The sequence below is a fragment of the Callorhinchus milii genome, unplaced genomic scaffold (assembly GCF_018977255.1).
Source record: "Callorhinchus milii isolate IMCB2004 unplaced genomic scaffold, IMCB_Cmil_1.0 Scaffold851, whole genome shotgun sequence".
Lineage (NCBI taxonomy): Eukaryota > Metazoa > Chordata > Chondrichthyes > Chimaeriformes > Callorhinchidae > Callorhinchus > Callorhinchus milii.
Window position 1 is genome coordinate 3,979 of NW_024705592.1, and position 23,686 is coordinate 27,664.

Here is a 23,686-nt window from a genome sequence, read left to right on the forward strand (position 1 = left end):
AGGACGGAGAGGGCTGGGGGCAGGAGAAGGGAGTGGTCTGGGGGGCAGGAGGACGGAGAGGGCTGGGGGCAGGAGGAGGGAGTGGGCTGGGGGGCAGGAGGAAGGAGTGGGCTGGGGGGCAGGAGGAGGGAGTGGGCTGGGGGGCAGGAGGAGGGAGTGGGCTGGGGGGCAGGAGGAGGGAGTGGGCTGTGGCTGGGGGCAGTTGGAGTGAGTGTGCTGGGGGACAGGAGGAGGGAGTGTGTGCTGGGGCTGAGGGTCATGAGGAGGCAGTGTGCTTGGCCTGGGGTTTGAGGAGGGAATGTGCTGGGCCTGGGCGGCTGGGGCAGGTGGAGGGATTGGGCTGGGGGGCAGAAGGACGGAGTGTGCTGGTGCTTGGGGCAGGAGGAGGGAGTGGGATGGGGGCCAGGAGGAGGGAGTGAGCTGGGGGCCAGGAAGAGGTTGTGGGCTGGGGGAGCAGGAGGAGGGATTGGCCTGGGGCCAGAAGAAGTGTGTGGGCTGAGTGCAGGAGGAAGGAGGGTGCTGGGGCTGGGGGGCAAGAGGATGGAGTGTGTTAGGGTTGGGGGAAGCTGTTGGGGGGGTTTTGGAGAATGAGATAAATGGGCGGAAGGTTCTTCTTCATGCAAACCAGTCAGATGTTTCCAGCACATCGAGAGCAGCTGAGCCGAGCCAGGATTCCCATTGCTCAGCGAACTGCAGCTTCAGTTACTGCGTTTGAGGCAGAACCAGGAAGTCAAACTTCCTTTTGTTCTGAACAGGAATCAGCAGCTCAGAGAGAGACAGGGCCAGGAGTTAGTGTGAGGCCAGACTCCAGCCCCATCATCACCTGGACACAGATATCAGCCCCAAGGTAGGCTCAGGGTGTCGAGTAACTGGAAGATCATTGACATTAATGTTTAACCTCAGCACGAGTTCGATTTAGATCTGCAGATAACAGGCCCCATAACAGGCCCAGATAACAGTGCTCTGATCTGCCGCACTCTGGAGCACTGTGTACAGCTCTGCTCCGAGGCTCTCCTGTTGGATCCCGTCTTTGCCTCCATACCTTGGGCAGAGTCTCTGTCTGTGTGTATCTCGATGGGCCTTGGGACGTCCTCCTGACATGAAAGGCGGCAATACAACTATATTTTTATATCGTATCGTTGTCTGTCGGTGTGTGTCTACCTGTCTCTTTCTCTCTCTGTATTTCCATGCGTCTGTGTGTGAGTGTATCTGTGAGTGTGTCTGTCTGTCTCAGTCTGTATGTGTCTGTATGCGTGAGTGTGTCTCTGAACCTCTCTCTGCCTGTGTGTGTGTGTGTGTGCAGATTCTGTGTATGTGTATATGTATGTGTGTCTCTGTAAGTCTCTCTCTCTGCCTGTATTTGTGGGTGGGTGTGTTTGTGGGTATCTCCCTCTCTCTCTACGTGGGTGTCTCTGTCTGCTTGTTTGTATCTGTGTGTGTGTGTGTGTCTATTCCAGTCAGTTACTGACTCTCACTGAGGCCCAGAGAGGAAATTGTGTGTTTATGGAATTTCTCTGTTAACAAAGATATAAACTGCAGGTCTGGGCTGTGTGGGTAATGCCCTGAGAGTATTTACACAAGTCATTCACTACACATGGTTTTACAGTTGAAATAAGCCGTTTTACACAAAACCTACATTCTATAATTTCCGACTGTCAGTGAAACAAACAGTTTGAGCTGTCGCTGTGTGTTGATGGTATATTTGAGCTGTGTTTGATTCACATGTTGTTTTTGCCCTTTGCTCTCGTGCTGTGACTGTCAGCAGTAGAGAGGGACAGAGGCTGTGAGTTCAGCTCTGCACATCCCCAGCGCCTGGTTTCCTGTCTTTCTGTACAAACAATGGGACAAATGCAGAACAAGAAGCCGCGGCTTTAGCTGTTTAGACTGAAAACACTGACTTCTCACTGTGGCCAACTATGCAGCAGTGCCCATACCGTGTGCTCTGCCTGTCCCGGGCTGTGTGTCTGTGTGTGTAGGGAGGGCAGTGCCCACACCGTGTGCTCTGCCTGTCCCGGGCTGTGTCTCTCTCTGTGTGTGTAGGGAGGGCAGTGGTCACACTATGTGCTCTGCCTGTCCCGGGCTGTGTGTCTGTGTGTGTGTAGGGAGGGCAGTGGTCACACTATGTGCTCTGCCTGTCCCGGGCTGTGTGTCTGTGTGTGTGTGTGTAGGGAGGGCAGTGGTCACACTGTGTGCTCTGCCTGTCCTGGACTGTGTGTCTCTGTGTGTGTGTGTGTAGGGAGGGCAGTGGTCACACTATGTGCTCTTCCTGTCCCGGACTGTGTGTGACACCAGCAGAATTAAAGTGTATCTCTGTGCATCTTTCTCGGCATCTGTGTGTGTTTCTCTGCGTATGTATATGTCTCTGTGTAAGTATCTTTGTGTGTGTGTTTGAATGCATCTGTGTGTGGGTAGGAAGGACAGTGACACTGTATGCTCTGCCTGTCCTGTACTGTGTATGACACCAGCAGCACAAACCAGCCGATCCTGATTGTTTACATCAGGGGTTGCACTGGTGGCCAATCCAACCCGAGAACCATTTCCAACTTTGGGTCACCCACTCCCCCTGCCAACACCACCACCACGAACCCACTCCCCCCACCCCCGATTACCCCTCCACCTCCTCATGCACACCGACCCCTTCCCACCCCTACACAACTGCTCCCTCACCCACTCCTCCCTGTCGAATCCAGGATTCCCTGCCCCCCTGTGACTGATCTGCCCTTCCAGGTCCTGACGATGGGCTGTGCTGTCATCAGCAGAGAGTGCCCTGGAATACTGCCGCCCTCCTGCTCAGGAACAGGACTGGAGACCCTCACAGAGGGCTGACTTGATGCCCACATTCCATTGGACCCAGTGCAGCTCCAAGGAGACACTTCTCACACAGACACAGGACAGGATCCTTTACTGAGAGGCTCAGCAACATCAAGAATAGTGTGTGGAGGAGCTGTGGGGGTCAGGAGTCTGAGACACAGACAGCTCTGTGCTGTGATGCCATGAGGGGAAGTGCGGTTTCTGTAAAGATGATAATTGGGCCGAAGGGGCTTCTTTAACCAAACCAATCAGATGTTTACAGCACATTGTGAGGAACTGGAGCCAACCAGGGTTCAGAGAGGAGATTGTGACACCAGAAGCCGGGCAGACAGACAGACAGACAGCAGCAGCTTCGTAAGTTACTGTGTCTGAGGCAGCACCAGCAAGTGAATATTTCCTTTGCTCTGAACAGGAGATCAGCAGCTCAGAGAGAGAGGGAGAGAGAGAGAGGCACGAGGAGGGAATTCACCCCCGTCAGCATCTGGCCACAGACAGCACCAAGGTAGGCTCAGGGCATCAATTCCCTCAACATCATTTACATTAATGTTTGACCTCAGCACCAGGTCACTTTAGATTTGCAGATTTGTGGAGTCCTGTAGCTTCCAACAACGCATATTGCAAAGTCCCTTCATGCGTGGGAGCTTCCTGGAGCACTTGACAGTGGCAGAGTCTGACCCCAAGCTATGGGGAGAGGGAGGAGGGAGGTGACCATTAGCACGATCAAACAGGAATGTTTTTGGCAGGATATGAAGGTGTGGAGGGAGGGGCGAGGCGGAGGAATTGAGGGAAAGATTTCCAGAATTTCGGGGCATATTGACTGAAGGTGGAACACTTGACACGAGGGGACACTCGGAGGCCGGAGGCAGCCACGTGGAGCAGTGTGTGGTGGAGTGGGTGGGATGGGGGGGTATGGGGGTGTGGTGGGTCAGCGATCGGCTGTGTAGGGAGGTGTGAGGGGACTATATAACTTCAAAACGAATGAGAGTGTCTTGGAATCGAAGTTGAAAGCTTAATGGTTAGAGCGCCGTCAAAATAGCACTCGCCTCGCAAACGAGAGGAAATGGGATCGATCCCGGGCAGAGCAAAACCATAGGCAAGTTTCCCTACTCCACACACACACACCTCTGTTTATGCAGCTGTAAGTGGGAACTCGCTTGTTAGTCAATTGGTGGATTGCTTTTTGTGGGTAATAATACATTCTGTCTCTCTTTATCTGCCTGTATCTCCCGCTGTCTGTGTGTGTGTGTATCTGTATCTCTCTCCCTCTCTCTCTCTATGTATGTCTCAGTGTATCTATCTGTGCGCGTGTGTGTCTGTACATTTCATTCTGTGTGTGTGATTCTAACTCTCTCTGCTTATCACTGTGTGTTTGTTTGTATCTCTTTATCTCTCTCTTTGTCTGTGTGTGTCTCTGTATCTTTCTGTGTGCGTCTCTCTGTGTCTGTCTGTGTGTGTGTCTATATTTCTCTCTGTGTCTTTGTGCGGGTGTATGTCTGTGCATCTCAGTCTGTGTGAGTCTTTGTATTCCTCTCTGTGTCTGTGTGTGTCTGAATTTGTATCGCTGTCTGTGCGTTTGTATATCCCCATCTGTCTCTTTGTGTGCTAAAGTATATTTATTTCGATGGCTTTGTCTGTACCGAGCTTTGTCTCTCTATACCTGTGTGTCTCTATATTCCTGTCAGTTACTGGTTACTGGAAACTATGTGCTTTTGGAAACTCAGCTGCTTCTGAGTTCATTTAGAAAAAAATCTGCAGGTCTGGGGTTTGTAAGTAACGCCCTGACTCTGGTGACACAAGTGGATTCAACACAACATGGTTTTACAACTCAAATTAACATGAGTTCACCCAAATCTACATTCTCAATCGTCTGATTATCAGTTAAGCAAACGGCCCCAATTTGAGCTGTTGCTATGTGTTGATGGTATATTTGAGCTGTGTTTGGTTTACATGTAATTTTTGCCCTTTGCTCTCGTGCTATGATCGTCACCAACAGAAAGGAACAGGAGGCTGTGAGTTCAATTCTGCACATCCCCTGTGGTTAGTCACCCCAGCGCCTGGTTTCCTGTTTTTCTGTACGAGTAATGAGACGGATGCAGAACAAGAAACCGGGGCTTTAGCTGTTGACTGAAAACCCTCTAACTTCTCACTTTGGCCAAATATGGCGCAGGGAGTGCGGTGCCCACACTTTGTGTTCCTCCTATCCAGGGATATGTGTGACATCAACAGCATTAAAATTCATCTGTATCTGTGTATGTGCTTGTGCATGTCTCTCTTGAATCTTTCTCTCTCAGTCTCTATATGTCTCTGTCTGTGCACAAGTGTATGGTATGAGTGTGTGTTTATCTCTCTCTGTATCGTTGGTTCTGTACCTTTGTGCTTGTGTGTGTATGTGTGTTTGTGTGTGTTTAGGTATGTATAGGTGGGTGTCTATATGTTTGTGTCCATTGTCTGTGTCTGTATATGGTTCGTCTCCCGCTCTCTGTTAGTATCTCTCTCTTCACCTGTGTGTATTTCTCTCTGTCTGTCTGAATTTCCCTCTATGTGTACCTGTATGTATCCCTCTGTGTGCTCTGTCTCTCCCTCTGTCTATATGCATCGCTCTCTTTTACTGTCTACTTCTCTCTGTCTGTCTGTGTGTGTATCTATCTCTGTATTTGTGTAGCCCTCTCTATCTGCATTTCTCCCTGTTTGTCTGTCTATCTGTATCTCTGTGTGTGTGTATTTCTCACCGTGTTCTTGTTCTTCTGTATCTCTCTGATCTTGCACATATCTCTCTGTGTGTATCTCCCTCTCTCTGTATTATTCTATCTGTTTGTATGTGTGTTTGTATCTGTGTGTGTCAAACTATCTCTCCCTGTATCTATCATCACCTGTGTGCCTACGCATCTGTGAGTGTGCACAGGTGTCTGTGTATCTCTTTCTTTCTCTCTCACATTGTGTGTATGTATCTCTCTCTCTCTCTGCTTGTGTGTCTGTTAGTGTTTCATTCATTGAATCTATCTGACTGTGTGTGTATATCTATGTGTGTGTTTGGGTGTGTGTGTGTAACTCCCTATCTCTGTATCTATCTCTGTCTGCGTGTGTCTCTGTATCTCTTTCTTTCTGTTTTTCTGTGCATGTGTATGCATATGTGTCGATATGTTTATGTGTACACACATTTCTGTGTAATTGTCTCTGTGTATGTGTTTCAGTGTGTGTATATCTCTGTGTGTGTATATGTCTCTATGTGTGTATATGACTGTCTGTGTGTGAGTGTCTATTTTTTGTGTGTGTATGTGAATATTTCTCTCGGGTGTTTATATGTGCGTATGTGTGTACGTCTCTATGTCTTTGTGTGTCTGTATGTGTATCTATGTGTGTGTGTGTGTTGATGGAGAGGCACTGTCACACACCACACTTTACCAGGCCTCAGTGGTCGAGAGCAGACATTGTGTGGTTCTCTGTCCTGTGACAGCTATGATGAAGTTAAGAGAGTGACACACAGATCACATCATTTTCAGAAACATCCTTCTCATTCTCACTCTATCTGCCTTTGTGTGTCCCTGTGTTTGGGTGTAGCACTGTCTGTCTGTTCTCTTTTTCTGTATGTTTCCCTATATGTGTGTCTCGCTCTGCCCTTAACTCTCTCTCAACCTTTCTGCCTGTCTGTCTGTGTGAATATCTCTCTGTGTGTATCTCACTCTGTCTGTATCTGTGCGTGTCCGTGAGTGTGCCCCGGTATCTCTCTCTCTCTCCTCTCTCTGCCTATATGTGTGTGTATCTGTGTGTGTGTGTCTGTTGCCCTGTCTCTCTGGGTCTGTGTATGTTTAGTTCTCTGTGTCTCTCCTTTGTCTCTGTGATTCTGCGTGTGAGTTTATCTCTCTGTGTCCCTGTCTCTGTCTCTCTCTGGCGGAATGAGTGTGCATCTGTCTGTGTCTCTGTCTCCCTCTCTGTATCTGTGTGTGTGTGTATCTTTCTCTATATGTATATATGTGTGTGTGTGTATGTTTTCTCTCTCTCTCGCTCACTCTGTATAATCAGTATCTCTGTCTCTGTATGTTTGTATATGGTTCATCTCCCGCTCTCACTGTTATTATCTCTCTGTACACCTGTGTGTATTTCTCTCTGTCTGTATGTGTGCCTCTGTATCTGTGTCTGTTTGTCAGTGCATTCCTCTCTCTGTGTCTGTGTATCTATCAGTCTGTTTGTTTGTGTACCCCTCCATCTCCCTTTGTCAGTGTGCATGTGTGTCTCCCTCTGTATTTATCTTCAAATTTGTCTCTCTGTATCTCTCGGACTGTATGTATACATCTGTGTATGTGTCTCTGTGTCCCTCTCTCTATATTTATCTCTGTCTGTGTATGTATGTATTTGTGTATGTCTATTTGTGTATGTATGTCTAGGTGTGCGTGTTTGTATGTGTGTAGGTGTATGTGTCTGTATGTGAGTGTGTGTGTCTATTTGACTTTCTGAGTACGTGTGTGTGTGTGTGTGTGTGACTTTGTGTGTCAATGTGTGTAGATATGGAGGTGGTGGCACACACCAGACTTTACCAGGCCTCAGTGGCCCAGAGCAGACATTTTGTTGTATCCGGGCCTGTGACAGCCATTTTGAGGGGCTGTTTCTCTGTTCATGAAGATATAAACCGCTGGTCTGGTCTGTGTGGGTAACGCCCTGATTGTGGCGACATGAGCGAACTCACTACAGCATGGTTTTCCAACTCAAATTAACAGGATTTACACCAAATCTACATTCTCAACCATCTGATTGTCAGTGGAAGGAACGGCCCCAGTTTGAACTGTTGCTATTTGTTGATGGTATATTTGAGTTGTGTTTGATTTACATGTTATTTTTGCCCTTTGCTCTCGTGCTGTGACTGTCAGCAACAGAGAGGAACAAGAGGCTGTGAGTTCAGCTCTGCACATCCTGTGGTTAGTTATCCCGGCGCATGGTTTCCTGTCTTTCTGTACAAGCAATGAAACAAATGCAGAACAAGAAGCCGGGGCTTTAGTTGATGATTGAACTTGATTATACAACCTAAGATGCTATTTCGGATTGAAGGACTGATGAACCATGATTTGGATAGCAATAAACCCTCGGTGGAATCTTAGGTTTCATCACAGGGCTAAACATGTTTCTCCCAGTGTTATGGATAAAAATCCCACAAATACAATTGGTTACTCACTTCAATCTATTCGAAGGCCATTGCTGTTTCCTATTTGGCTGATGTGTTTGCCTACAAAATCTCGTGAAGCAGTTAGTGATGTCCTCTTGGTGTGAATGGTACCATGTAAATGTAATATGTAATAATGCAAAAATAATAGTAAATATTAGCAGCAGTAATAGTATTACAATAGAAAATTACAAAATTACATTTGTGCATCGCCTTTCACCCAAGATGCTCTCCATAGAATTAGCAATGGAAGAGTCGTATAAATTACGAGCTGTTGCTGTTACCAAATAGACCAAATGGGAGACAGAAAGCAGAGAGCGCTGATGAACAGTTGTTTTTCTGTCTGGAGGGAAGTGTGCAGTGTTATGCCCCAGGGTGGGGGTCGGAGGGGGTCGGTTGTGGGACCATTGGTGTGTTTTTATCTGTATAAATAACGTGGACATGGGTATAGGGAGTACAGTTTGCAAGTTTCCAGTTGATACTAATCTAGGACAAGTAGCAAACAGTGAGGAGGATAGTAACAGACTGCAAGAGGTAATAGACAGACTGGTATAATGGGCAGACATGTGGCAGATGAAGATTAATGTGGAGAAATGCGAAGTGATGTGTTTTGGGAGGAAGACCGGAAATATAAGCTGATGGTACAATCTTAAAGGGGGTGAAGGAACAGAGAGACCTTGGAGTTCATATAAGTAACTCTTTGAATGTGGCAGGTCAGGTAAAGGTCTTTTTAAAAAGCGTTCGGCTACTTGGCTTTATAAATAGGGGCATAGAGTACAATATTCAGAACGTTATGTTGAACCTTAATAAAACACTGGTCAGGTCTCAGCTGGAGACTGTTCAGTTCTGGGCACCACACTTGAGTTACCTCTCAAGGTATTGGAAAAGGTGCAAAGTAGATTGCAATGAGCGACTTCAGTTATCAGGAGAGGTGAGAAAAGCTGGGATTATTCTCCTTGGAACAGAGAAAGATAAGAGGAGACTCAAGGGAAGTTTTCAAAATTATGAGGGAATATGATGAACGAGGAGAAACTGTTTCTACTGGCGGGTGGGTCGGTACCTGAGTACACTGATTAAAAATAGATGTTAAAGAAATAGAGGTGAGTTGACGTTTTTTTAGACACAGCGAGTTGTTGGAATCTGGAATCTATTGGCTGAAAGGCTGGGGGAAGCCGATTCGATAACAACTTTTATTTTAGAGAGAAGTAGGTAATTATTTGAGGAGGATATGTTTGCAGGACTATGGGGAGAGGACTTGGATAGCTCTTTTCAAAGAGCTGGAACAGGCATTATGGGCTATCTCTTCTCTGCTGTACAATTCTATGATTCTATGAAATTGGCTGATGCATTCACCTCCGAAATACAAATTAACAACAATTCACAGTGAACGGGAGGTGCTTTGAGACATCCTCCTCACTTGAAAGAAACCAAACGCAACAAAAATTAGTAAATTTGTCCTACTTCAGTCAGAAATATGAATGTGCTTAAATCCTGTTTGTTTCTCTGACTTACAGTTTACTTCATTTGCAGGATAAATGTCCAATATGAGAAAGATGGAATGTCATTGGACACGCAAGCCTGATGGCATTGTCTGATCGATCACGTTTGGATTCCCTGTTCGACTTGTAAACGTTGTTCTACAATAAACATAAATAAGGCTCAACACCTGTCACAAAACCCACCACCAGCTCGGCTGCACTTAGCAGCAATGAAACGCCTTGTTGGAACATTGTTGGGAAAGAGGAAACAAAACTCTGAAACACCGAGACACGAAAAACCTGATGAATCAATGAAATGGTCACCATCACCACAACCAAATAAATCCACATCTGGTGGGAACGAAACAACGAACACATTTGGAGTTGCCCAAACACATTGTGATATGGTTCCAAATCATAACCCGTCTTCCAGCACTTTCGGTGGGTCGAGTGTGATGCCCTCCGCGGAAACTGAACCGATTGCCAGTGCAGAGGGTGATATAATGATATGCGGTGTGGATCACACACCTGTCAACACATCAAAAGGCAATGTCTTCTCCTTACCTGCCTTTGAGGAAAGTCTTAAAGAGATGATAACGAACAAAGGTAAATAGTTTATTAATTACTTTTACACACAAACACATACGTTCATCTCACCGGCCTTGGAACTGGGAGACCAGTCAATGTCTATTTCGATTGAGCAAACTCCCAGTTTGTTTAATGGAAGATCTGGGACTTTTTCACAGTTCATAAACCAAATCCCAGGTGATGACAAACCAGCCAGCCTGGCAGATGGGCAAGTCTTGCAGTGAAAGACCAGTCTTAGTGGAATGAATTATTCCAAATCAGCTCCTCTTAACGCTGCAAAACAAAGCATTTATTGGTGGAAAGGATACAATCCACATGCGGATGACACTCAAATCTGCTTCTCCGCCTCCTGCCTCTCCTGCAGTTACGTCTCCCAGTCTGCTAATGCCCTGTCAGTTTGTCAGACAACCAACAAGGCCTGGATGAGCACAAACTTCCTGCAGCTGAATGTCAGCAAGACGGAACCCATACTATTCGCCTTCTGGCAACATCTCCGTTCCTGTGGGTCCGAACTCCTCAACCTCCCCAGGATTTCAACAAAGCTGTGCGCAACCTAGGAGTCAGGGTCCATCAACAGCTATCTTTCTCCCACACATCCGTTCACTGACCAGGACCGATTTTTCCCACTTCTGCCACATTGCCCGCCTCTGTCCATACCTCACACCCACAAAAGCCAAAACCTTCATGCACACCTTTGCCATAGCGACTGTGAGTCCTGTGGGCGAATTTGACGATATCCACGTATTAATGTCACTCAAACAGCCATGCAGTGAGAGACCAATTTTATTTGGGGATTTGTTATCCAGGACATCAGGAGACGCTCTCTTTTCTTTAATAACTACCAAAGCATCAACAAATGGACTCTGGTTTAGTACGTTGTATGAAAGATGGCAGCTCAGCAGCAAAGGATACCCCAGCAATGTGACCTGCATTGCAGTGAGAGGATATGAGTTCCTTTTCACGCTGTGCGGCTTGGATCGGCAAAATTCCGACTCTGGCATTAATATGTTCAACTTCGTAGATTCAATAAATGCGTTCAAAATTATGAGGGGTTCTGATGGTTCAGAGAGGGAATAACTGTTTCCTCTGGTGGCTGGTTGGGTAACCAGGGGACACAGACTTAAGGTAATAGGCAAATGAACCAGAGGGAAGTACTGCAGTGATTGTCAGGTTGGTCTATGAGGTCGAAGCCCTAATGTGGAGCTTGAACCCACAACCTTCTGTCTCAGGAGCGAGAATGACACCAACTTAGCCAGGCTGACAGCTGTCGGATGGTAGCTATTAAATGGTGTTTTAAGATAATGGATGTTGGTTTATTCTGAACTTTTGCAACAATAAATCTGGTAATATTTCCTGAAATATATTTCAAGTAACAAAAGTTAAATCATGTCTGACTAATGTTTTTTATCGTTTGCTGAAGGTATAACCACCTTATTCCCTGAGACCCTGGCCCTGTACGATGATCACCGGCTGCATCAACTGACAGAGTTCTGCCGAGACAGATTGGAACAGGCCATTGAGGAAGGCGTGGAGGACATCAGCTCAAAGCTGACAGAGAAGGAATGTTTCAGCCACCAGGAACACAGTGTAGGTTTGAGTCAGGAGATTTCCCTTTCATTTGCTAAACTCTCAGCCAGTCTGTGCCTGTCTGCACGGCTCATGTGCAGCTATTATCAGGAAATCAGCAGAATGGCAATCAAAACTTAACCAAACAGATATGTCATAATACAGGACATGCACTATATGATTGTAGTGGAGCAGTACTGCACAGTGTCAGACGTGTCTGTTTATGTAGCGTTTCAATAGCGCCGTTCACGTGGCGAGACAGTCTCAAGGCACTGACAGTTGAAAGTTAGAGCCCGAGCTGAATTTGGGAGGGGAAGGGGAGGGAAGGTGATCAAAGGCATAGTCACAGAGGAAAGCAGTTTGTGGAAGGAATAGATAGGAAATCCAGCCAAGCCATCAATGGAGTTGACTGTTGCTGATCACTGTCACTGCTCATGTTTCACTCCAACTTCAACACATTATTGCTCACTCTCTGCAGAAACTCACTGAGCTCACACACAGTGGGCGGAAGACAGAAAGCTCGAAATTTCTTCTGAACCTGGTGATGGGGAAAGGTTCCCAGGCTCTGAGAGGGATGTGGGAATCCTTTGTGGAAATGAGGTCCACTTTGCCCAAACTGAACAAAATTATGACTGAAATACAGGAACAAGGTAATGTGTGATGATACACTGTCTCTCCATTCTGTGGTGAGTTACACATCTTACTCAAATATTGAGACAAAGTTCGTTCAAACTAGTAATATTAACTCTGTTCAAACAGGTGCCAGTCTAGTGGATGAGGTGGCCATTGACCGCAGTGTACCAGACGTCCCCGCTGATATGATAGGTATATGGCAATGACAAGATTCAAGCCAGTCAATCACTTCTGAAATACACAGTTGAACACTTTTCCATCTACTTGATGATTTTCAGAAAAATTCAAATGAGGAGGAGTGTATGAGGCAGATAAAGAGGGAGAGGAGGGGAGAGGGGAGTATTGAAAATGAGGAGGGAGGGGAATGATCCTTATTCGATTCTTACATTATTTCAACAAATATTGATTTGCAATGATTTTTCTCAAAATAAATTAGAGATGACGTCTCACAAGTCGTCATATAGTGGCCTGAAAATCTCCCATTGTGTGCATGGAATTCAGATTGTTTAACCCTTGTTTGCCTGGCACAATTGGTGTTCGTTTTGTCTCGGAGTCAGAAGCTGTGGGTTCACGTTCATATCAACCGGATGAGTTGACACTCCAGTGCAGTTCTGGGATATGTGCATTGTTGGAGATGCCGCTATTGGGATATAACACCGAGGTCATGTCTACCTTTTCAGGTGGACATTAAAAACCTCACAATACTATTTGAAAAGAGGGAGTTTCTTTCTCCGGTTTCCTGGTCAAAATCTCTCAAATAAATGTGGTCAATCACTTCACGGCTGCGTGTGGGACATCGCTGTGCACAAATTAGCTGCTGTGTTTGCCAACAAAACAAAGCCACTACACCTAACAGTAAATCTAGCAGCGCTTTAGGTAGTCCTTCTGCCTTGAAAGGCCATGAATGATTCTAAGTATTATTGTCTAATAAAGCTTAATAATTCTTCTATTTACTTTATGAATTTGTAATGTTCAACATGAAGCTATTCAGCGACTGCACAAGGAGACGTTACAGAAACAATATGAGAAACTGGAGGTGAAGACCATCCTGATACAGGAGAAGGTGAAGTCGTTTCAGTTGGTTGATCTCTACACGGAGTTAACAATTATTTCTGATGTGCGTGACCGGGAACTCGTAGAACATGAGCTGCTGGCGAGAGGCAGAGACCACGAGGAATGGAGACAGAAGCAACTCCGAGGAGAGCTGGAAAAAATTCGAACTGATAAACTATTCCACAGCAGCTTCTCAAAAGGAAGTCATTTACCTTCCTCCCAGGGAAGAAGTTCTAACTCTCGCACAGGGATTTCCGCAGTAGTGAGTGGAGTGGCTGGGATTGGAAAAACAACCATGGTACAAAAGATTGTCCATGACTGGGCCACAGGCAAAATCTATCCTCACTTCCACTTTGTTTTTGTTTTTAAATTCCGAGACCTAAACAGACTTCACGACAGACCAACCCTGAGCCGTCTGATCGTGGAGCAGTATCCTTACCTCAGGGATGTTCTGGATGAGCTGTGGAAACACCCAGAGACATTGCTCTTTATATTTGATGGTTTGGATGAATTCAGGGCAAGGATTGATTTCGGTGACAGTCGGAGAGACACAGAGCCTCAGCGCAGGTGCACAGACCCTGAATTCCTTTGTGATGTATCTGACATTGTGTACAGTTTAATGCAGAAAAGCTGCTGCCAGGCTGCTCAGTGCTGGTGACCAGCCGCCCCACTGCATTACAGTTACTGGGAAAGGCTCAGGTCAGTGTCTGGGCTGAAATCCTGGGATTTGTGGGTGAAGAGAGAAGGGAATATTTTCACAAGTTCTTTGAAGATCAGGAGGTGGCGGCTGCTGTTTACAGCCACGTGGAGGAGAACGAGCTCCTGCTCACCATGTGCTACAACCCGTCCTACTGCTGGATCCTCGCTCTGTCTCTGGGTCCCTTCTTTACACGGAAACACAGCAACAAACAGCGAGTTCCCAAGACCATCACACAACTCTTCTCCTATTATATTTATAACATACTATCACATCACAGTGTCAAGATGGAAAGCCCCCGTGATGTGATGCTGAAGATTGGTGAGATGGCCTTCACTGGAGTCTCCCAGAGAAACATTGTCTTTAATGATGAAGATCTGATCAAATATAACCTCCAGCCTTCCCAGTTCCTCTCTGGGTTTCTCATGGAACTTGTGGAGAGAGAGTCTTCAGAGCACAGCGTGGTCTACACATTCCCGCACCTCACCATCCAGGAGTTTGTAGCCGCACTCGCTCAGTTTCTGCCTCAAAATCCAGGAAATCTGCGGAAACTCCTGAATGAAGCTCACAGGGAGGAGGACGGCCGGTTTGAGATATTCCTGCGCTTTGTTGCGGGTCTCTCCTCCCCACGGGCAGCTCAGCCACTGGAGGAGTTTCTGGGGCCATTTGTCCATCAGACAACCTGCGCTGTGATCGAATGGCTGAAGGGAAGAGTTAAAGCTGAGATGCAAAACAACAAGAGCGACCGTGGGAAAAGGAATCTGCTGAACACACTCCACTATCTGTTTGAGTCTCAGAATCAAACCCTGGCACAGCAAACACTGGGCTCTGTACAAAGAATAACATTGGGTGGCGGCTCTTCAAAGATGACACTGACACCGATAGACTGTGTTGTGCTGTCTCAAGCCATTGCACTGTGTGACACAATAAAACAACTGGAACTGAGTCACTGCAACATTCATGATGAGGGTCTCCAGCGTCTGGTTCCAGCTTTGTACAAATGTCAGGAGTTGCAGTAAGTTATTTTTGTAAATATTATTCTTATTTCAAAGCCATTCTAGAGGACTTTAGTGACATTCTTTAGTGACATTAAACACCAGATGATCAATGGGAGAATGGTATCGCACAGTCACTGCACGTTATCACATATTCTCTCACTCAATCTCTTTCTCTCTCCATCTCTATCCCTGACTCTTGTTCTGTCTCTAACTCTCTCTCTCTGTTTCTCTCTCTCTACCAGTCCTCCGCCTTCTCTCTCCCCCAGTCAGTCTCTCTCTTTCTCAGTTTCTCTCTGTTTCTCTTGCAGTCTCTCTCTCTCTCTCGGTATTTCTCTCGCTATGTCTGTCTCTCCCTTCGTCTCCTTATGACATCATTTCTCTGTCTTTCCTACAAAACACGTAGTCACTGCAGGTTATAATATATTACCTTTCAGTCTCTCTCTATCTCTCTCAGTCTCGTTCTTTCTATCACTCGCAGTCACTATCTCACAGTACCTGTAACTCAGTCTCAAATTCCTTCTCAGTCTCTCTATCTCTCTCCCACTCTGTCTCTGTCTCACCTACAAAATACAATGTCAATAAAATATATAATATACTCTCTCTTAATGTTTCCCTCACTTAGTCTCTCCTTCTATCAGTCTCTCCTTCACGCTCCCTCTCTATTTCTCTCAGTCTGTTTTCTGTCTCAGTCTCTCTCTCTCTCGCTCCGCGAGAGACACACGGTCACTATAATTTGTAATATATTTTCTCTCTCTCTCTCTCTCTCAGGGTATCTGCCTGCCTGCCTCTCTGTCTTTCTGTCTCTTTCTCTCTCTCTCTTTCTCAGAATCGGTCTCTCTACCCCAATCTCTCTCTCTCATTCTCTCACTCAAACTCGCTCAGTCTCTCTCATAGTCTCCCACTCACACATACTCCCTCTCTCACAGACTCTCTCGCTCTGTCTCTTTCTTTCTCTGCCTCGCCCAAAAAACTCACCGTCACTACGCTTTACTATACATATTCTCTCATAGTTTCTTTCAATCGCCCTCTTTGTATATCTTTCTCTCTCAGTCTTTCCATCTTTCCTTTCTTTCTCTCTTTCTTTCTCTCTTTTTCTCTCTCTTTCTCTTTCTCAGTTTCCCTCTATCTCTCCACAAAATACAGTCACTACACCCTATATATTTTCGCTCAGTCTCCTCTTGTAATCATTCTTTCACAGTCTCACTCTCACTTTGTGTCTCTCTTTGAGTCTCACTATCCTCTCTCTCTGTAACTCTGAGTCTCTCAGTCTCTCCTACAAAACATACTGACCATCTCTCTCTCTCTCTCTGTGTCTTTTACACTCTCTCGCTGTCACTCTTTCTTCTTGTCTCTTTCAATCTCTTTCTGTCTCTCTGTACTTGCTTCCTCTCAAAGTCTCTCTCAGATTGAGTATTTCCCCGTCTCTTCCTTTATTCTGTCGCAGTCTCTCGCTCTTGCTCACCAGCAAAACACTATCACTACCCTTCAGAGATTGTGAGAAAGAGGGAGACACTGTGAGAGTGTATATACTACAAAACGTAGAGACTGTTCTTCGTAGGTGAGAAAGAGAGAGTGGGGGAACTGGAAACAGAGAGAGTGACGGGAAGAGAGTAAAACCCTGAAAGAGCGAGAGAGAGAGATTGAGAATGACAAGAAGAGAGAGAGAGAGGCAGAACGGGAGTTTGAGAGGGAAAGAGAGAGGCACTGAGTGAGAGAGAATGAGAGACTGTGCGAGAGACTGAAAGTTAGAGACTGAGGCTGAGACTCAGTGAGAGAAAGACAGAACGAGAATCAGAGCTACAGACTGAGCTTGAGATACTGGAAGAGAGAGACTGAGAGAGAAAGAGAGATATTTAGAGAGAGAGACTGAGCGAGAGAAACTGAGGGAGAGAAAGAAAGCGACAGAGAGAAAGAAAGACTGACGGAGAGAGTTACTGCGAGAGAGAGACTGAGTGAGAAAGACTGAGAGAGACAGATATAGAGATTGAGAGAAGCTGTGGGAGAGACTGGGAGAGAGGGAGAATAGGAGAGAAAGGCTAAGAGGGAGAGAGAGAGACAGGCTGAGATAAAAAGAGAGAGAAGCTGTGAGGAGAAAGAAAATGTGTAGTGACAGTGCATTTTGTTGGAGAGTCTGAGCGAGAGAATGAGAGAGAGAGAGACTGTCAGAGGGAATGAATGTGAGAGAGAATCAGAGCGAGTGACTGAAGGAAAGATACTGACAGATAGAGAGATGGAGGGAGAGAGAGGATGTGTGAAAAAATGTGTGTTTTATGGGTAAGGCAGTATAAGACAGAAAGAGAGACTGGGAGAGAATGGCTGCGAGAGTGAGAAAAAGAGACTGAAAGAGAGCATGAGAGAGACAGAGAGAGAGAGAGAGATAATCTGTGAAAGAGAAAACGAGAAAGAAACAGAAACAGACTGAGACGGAGTGAATTCAAGAGAAAGAGACTGAGAGAGACAGAGGGAGAAATTATATTATCAACTGCAGCGAAAGTGTGTTTTGTGGGAAAGGCAGATAGAGTGATAGAGAAAGAGACTGAGAGAGAGTGGCTGAATTAGAGAGCAAGAGAGCCTGAGAGAGGGAGAATTAGTGCGAAAGACTGAGCGAGAGAGAGAGAGAGACAGAGATAGACAGACAGGGGGAAAGATAGCGAGAGAGAGACTGTAAGAGGAAATGCAACAACAAAAAAATGACAGTTATAGAGTGCCTTTCATAGCGGGTGTACACCCAAAGGCGCTGGACACTCAGTTGTGGGGGTCCGAGGATGGGTGAGGGGTGGTGTGGTGGTAGGGGTGGGGTAGGTGGGAGCTTTGGGGTGGGGATGAGGGGTGGGGTGTGGATGAGGGGTGGGGTGTGGGTGAGGTGAGGGCGAGTGGTGGTGAAGGTTGAGGTGTGGTTGAGGGGAGAGGTGGGGGTGAGGGAAGGCAGAGAGGAGTGAGGGAGGCCAAAGTCATGGTCGAAGATAAGTGTCTTCTATGAGTGGGAGACTGAGAGAGAAAGAAAGACACACAGAGAAAGGCAGAAAGAGAGAATGACAGAGGCAAAGCAAGAGACAGAGAAAGAGACTGAGAGAAAGTGTCTGAGAAAGAGACTGAGTTAGAGAATGTCTGAGCAAGAAACAGAGAGAGAGAGACTGAGGAGAGAGAAACAAAGAGAGAGAGGCTGTTTGAGAGAACATATTAAAGTGTTTTGACTGTGTGTTTTGCAGGTGAGACAGAGAGAGAAAGAGACTGAGGGACGGAGAGGGAAAGAGAAACGGGGACAGACGGACAAAGGGTTAGAAATAGAGGCTGTGAGACATAGAGAGAGAGAGGCACTGAGTGAGAGACAGATAGACAAAGACATAGATAGAGAGAGAGAGACTGGAGGAGTGAGAGACTGGGAGAGAGAGATTGAGAGAGAGAATAAGAGAGAGAGAGAGTGACTGCGAGAGAGGGGGAGAAATAGACAGACAGAGAGCCAGACAGAGAGAGAGAGAGAGAGACAGAGCGAGAGATAGAGAGACCAGAGAGAGAGAGAGAGACAGAGAGAGAGAGAGACAGAGAGAGAGAGAGAGAGAGAGACTGCACAAGGGACTGAGGGAGAAAGAGACTGAGTGAGAGCGAGACTAAGCGAGATAGACTGAGAGACAGGCTGAGAGAGATAGAGAGAGAGAGGGAGAAGCTGAGAGTGTGGGAATGAGAGTAAGACTGGGACTGAGAGAGGCAGAGTGAGAGACTGAAAGAGAAAGACTGAGAGAGAGACATAGCCTTAGAAAATGTCTGAAAGAGACATTGAGAGAGAGAGAGACTGTGAGAGAGACTGTGAGAGAGAATGCATTATAACGTGTAGTTACTGGGTTTTGTGGGAGAGACTGAGAGAGTGAGACTGTGAGACGCAGAGAGTGAGACAGAGAGAGAGGGGGAGAGAAGGAGAAATACAAGGTGAGAGAGAGTAACTGCGATATAGAGAGCAAAAGAGGCAGAGAGGGAGTGACTGAGAGGGAGAATATATTTAAAGTGTAGTTACAGTGTTTTATGGAGGAAATTGAGGGAGAGAAAGAGACTGGGAGAGAATATATTATAAATGTAGTCAATGTGGAGTCCTGTAGCTCAATGGTTAGAGCATTCGCGTTGCAAGCGAGAGACCTGAGTTCAATTCCAGGCAGAGGGCGAAACCTTGGGGAAGTTTCCTGACTCCTCACAGAGCCTAATAATAATCCCTCCAAAACCAAAACCAATAATTAAAATTAGTCATTTTCAATCTATGACTGTTTGTGGGACATTGCTGTGCGCAATTGGCTGCCGCGTTCGCCCACAAATATACAGTCAACTCACTTTACAGTATATTCTGTGAAGCGCTTTGGGACGTCCTCCCGACGTGAAAAGCGCTGTATAAAATGCAAGGATTATTATTATTATTATTATAATGTGTTTTTTGGGAATGACCGAGAAAGACGGAGAGTGGCTGACAGAGTGAGACAGACAGAGAGAGGCAGACAAAGACAGTTAGAGAAAATATATTATTATGAGAAGTGACCATACGTTTTGTGGGAGAGAGAAAGAGATACGAGGAGAGAGAATAACTGAGAGAAGCTGGGAGACAGAGAGAGATATAGAGAGAAAGCGTGGCTGAGGGAGAGACTGTGGGAGAGAGAGAGACCGACAGAGAGAGAGAGAGAGCATTAGAGATAGACTGTGAGGGAGAGAGAGATAGAGACAGAGGGACATCGAAAGAGTGAAAGAGAGTAACAGAGATCGACAGAGAGAGACGGTGTGAGAGAGATAGAGAGACGGAGGAGCGACTAGAAGAGAGGGAGAATAACTGATATATAGAGAAAAAGAGACAGAAAGAGAGGTTGGGTGGGAGATTGTGTTATAATGGGTGACTGCTTTGTAGGAGAGTCAGAGAGAGACTGAGAATGGGAGACTGAGAGAGAGAAGAAAGAGCGAGACTGCGAGGAAATATTATAATGTGTAGTGACTGTGTGCTCTGTGGGAGAAACTGAGACAGAGAGAGAGAAACTGCTGGAGAGATAGAGAAGGAGACTGAGAGAGTGACTGAGAGCAGGTAAGAGACACAATATGAGAAAGACAGAGAGAGAGCCTGAGAGAGATTGAGAGAGAAAATATATTATAAAGTGTACTGACTGTGTGTTTTGTGAGAGACACAGAGCAAGAGATTGTGAGAGATTGAGAGAAAATGTGAAATACTAGGAGACAGAGAATGTCTGCGAGAGAGAGAGAGGCAGACAGAAAAACAGACTGAGAGACGGATAGAGGGATATGCTGAGAGATAGAGACTGAGAGAGACTGTCTGAGTGACAGAGAGACTGAGACAAAGAGAGAGACTGAGACAGAATATATTATAAAGTTTAGTGACTGTGTATAATGGGAGAAGCAGAGAGAGAGAGAGAGAGAGAGAGACGGAGAGAGAGAGAAAGATACTGTGTGTGAGAGAGAGAGAGAAAGGGAATAAGTGAGGGACATTGAGAGAGAATATGTGAATATATGAGAGAAATGTAGTGACTGTGTTTTGAGAGGGAGAGACAGAGACTCAGAGAGAGAGGGACTGAGAGAAATAATGGGTGAGAGAGAGAGAGAGAGCAAAACTGCAGGAGAGATAGAGAAAAAGACTGAGATTGAGATATAGAAGTAAAGTGAGAGACTCAGCGACAGCTTCAGAGAGCCTGAGAGATAGAGACTGAAAGGATGAGAGAGAGAGAGTGAGAGAGACTGTCTGTGTGTGTGTGAGAGAGAGTGAGAGAGACTGCCTGTATGTGTGTGTGAGAGAGAGAGACTGAGCAAAAGAGAGAGACTGTGAGAGATAGTATTTTATAAAGTGTAATGACTGTGTGTATTGTGGGAGAGGCAGAGAGAGAGAGACTGAGAGAGAGAGACATAGAAAGGGACTGAGTGAGAGACCGTTAGAGAGAATATATGAATATCTGAGAGAAGTGCAGTGACCATGTTTTATTGGAGACACAGAGACTCAGAGAGGGGAACTGAGAGACAGAATGGGCGACAGACCCAAGAGATGGAGAGAGAGTGACATAGAGAGAATGGCTGAGACAGAGAGAGAGACTGTGTGAGAGAAAGGGAGAGAGAGAGACTGTGAGGGAGAAACTGAGAAACAGAGAAAGGAACAGAGAGAGAGATACAGAGAGAAAGAGAGAGAGAGAGAGTGATGTGTGTGTGGGCACATGTGTGTGTGTGTGTGACCCTGGTCCCAGCGCCTTGGGACTTGCTCCCCACGTGAAAGGCTCCTGTATATACATGTCAATGTGTATTGTGTTGTTACACCATATTCCCTGTGTTTGTGTCTCTGTGTCCAGGCTGGGGGCAATAATCTGGGAGATTGTGGAGTGAAGCGACTGTGTGAGGCTCTGAGGAACCCGGAGTGTAAAATACAGAGTCTGCGGTAAGTAACGCACTGTGTCTCCAGAGTCTGAATGACTCCAATATCTCAATGTGTTTATTGTGACTGTCTGATCAGTGCGGCTGAATATTGTGACAGGAATCGGTGTGACAGTGTGAGGCCACAAGCCATCGTTTACATCAAACTCTCAACATGTATTAAGGTGTGTGTCTGTTAGAGTGTGGGCGTGTGTGTGTGTGTGTGTCTGTGAGTGTGTGTGTGCGTGACTCTGTCTGTGTGTGTGTGTCTGTGTGTCTCTGTGTGTGTGTGTGTGTCTGCTGTTAGAAGCATTTGCATTCATCTCCAACAACTTTACAATGATCCGATTCCAGTTTACCAATTGGTTGAGTTCAGTCACTATATTCAGGTCAAAACAGAAGGAAATACACAAATAAATGAAACAATAAAATAATACACAAGACACAAAACGGTACCGATCGGATTCCAGTCACAGCCCTGGTCGTGTCTCGCACTGCTCCGCTACCGTTCCCGAGAGATATCTAACACACCTTTGTTTAAAGACACTTTAATAACTCCAACCATAGCTGTCTTTTTTTAAGAAAAACAACACCTTATATGGTTATATACGCAATATGTTTCAATTCTCCCTTTAACCACATTTTATTCTCTCCTAATTAGTCCCTTCGTCCAGTGTGTAAGTGTGAACAGACTTTCTGTGTCCTTATCGTCCCATTGTATTGTGCTCTGCCTTCAGTTACTGAGCTTTGCAGCCTTTGCACTTCTATTTTATATTTTTAAACCACACTTTAACGTTAACCCATGACAATATTGCGTGTATCTGTGTGTTTGTGTGTGTCAGTGCATATGATTGTGTCTGTGTGTGTTTCTGTATATGTGTGTCTTTGAGTGTTTTTGCGAGTGTTTGTGTGTTTTTGAGTGAGCTTCTGTGTTTTTCTTGTGTATGTGCCATTGTGTGTGTGTTTGTTTCTGTGTTTCTGTGTGTGTATTTGTGCGCGTGTGTATGTTTGTGTATATGTTTGTGTTTGTGTGTGCATTTGTGATTGTTTGCGTGTGTGTGTCAGCGCCTTGAAACGTCCTCCCGATGTGAAAGACGCTATACATGTTATCTTGTTGTTGTTGTGTGTGCGTTTGTGTATGTTCCTGCGATTGTGCGTGTGTTTGTGTGTGTGTTCCCAACTCTTCCCTGCGTTTGTGTCAGTGCATTTGTCTGGGTGTGTGTTTGTGAGTGTAATTTTATGTGTGTATGTGTGTGTGTTTGTGTGTATGTGTCTTTGTGTGAGTGTTTATGTGTGTATATGTGTCTCTGTGTGTGTGTCAGTCTGTTTCTCTCTCTGTGTGGGTGCATTTTTTTCTATGTATTGTTTGTTTTTGTGTGTGTGTGTATTTATATGAGTGTGTTTGTGTGTGTGTCTGTGTGTGTGTTTGTCTGTGGGTCATGTGTTTGTTTGTGTGTGTATTTGTGTGTGTTTCTGTGTGTGTGAGTATATCTGCGTATGTCCATGTGTGTTTGTGTGCATGTCTGTGTGTGTGTGTATTTGGCACTGGGACATGTGTTTGTGTGTGTGTATATATATTTATGTGTGTTTGTGTGTGATTTTGTTTATGTTTGTAAGTGTGCATGTGATTGTTTGCACGCGTGTGTGTATGCGTATGTGCGGTGTTGTGTGCATGAATTTGTGAGAGTTTGTGCGTGTTTGTGGGTTTCTGTGTTTGAATGTGTGTATATTTGTATGTTTGTTTGTGTATCTGTGTATGTGTATTTATGTGTGTGTGTTTGTATGTGATTTTGTGTGTGTGTGTATTTATTTCTGTTTTTATGTGTGTTTGTATGTTTGTATTTGTGTGCTGTGTTTGTTTGTGTGTACAGGTGCGTGCGTGTTTGTGAGTTTGTTTTTGTGTGTGCTTGTTTGTTTGTGTCTTTCTGTGTGTGTATTTTGTGTATTTGTGTGTATGTTTGTGTATGTATGTTTGCTTGTGTTTATTTCTGTGTTTATGTCTGTTTACGTATGTGCGTGTGCACATGTTTGTGTGTGCGTTTTTGTGCGTTTCTGTGTGTTTGTTTGTGTGTGTTTCTCTGAGTGTGGGGGATTGTGTGCGTTTACGTGTCTGTGTGTTTGTTTGTGTGTTTCTGTGTGTATTTTCGTACGTATGTGTTTGAGTGGGTGCTTTTGTGTTGTGTGTGTGTGCATTTATTTATGTGCATGTTTGTGTATGTGTGTTTCTATATGTTTGTGTGTATTTCAGTGTCTCTGTGTGTGTGTGTCTATGTGTGCGCATCTGTGTGTGTTTGGGTCATTGTGTCTGTTTCTATGTATCTGTATGTGGGTCATG

General features: G+C 45.5%; 1 protein-coding gene across 1 annotated transcript; it reads left to right on the top strand.

The window, feature by feature from the left end:
• The first annotated feature begins 422 nt into the window (after window positions 1-422).
• LOC103173748 (NACHT, LRR and PYD domains-containing protein 3-like) lies at window positions 423-15,110 on the top strand. Its single transcript, XM_042346476.1, is given in 8 exon segments — window positions 423-847; window positions 3,224-3,313; window positions 9,494-10,047; window positions 11,450-11,616; window positions 12,074-12,245; window positions 12,355-12,420; window positions 13,212-13,909; window positions 13,912-15,110. Coding segments are annotated over 6 exon segments (2,391 nt in total). The 5' UTR covers window positions 423-847; window positions 3,224-3,313; window positions 9,494-9,845; the 3' UTR covers window positions 14,998-15,110.
• Window positions 15,111-23,686: the final 8,576 nt, after the last annotated feature.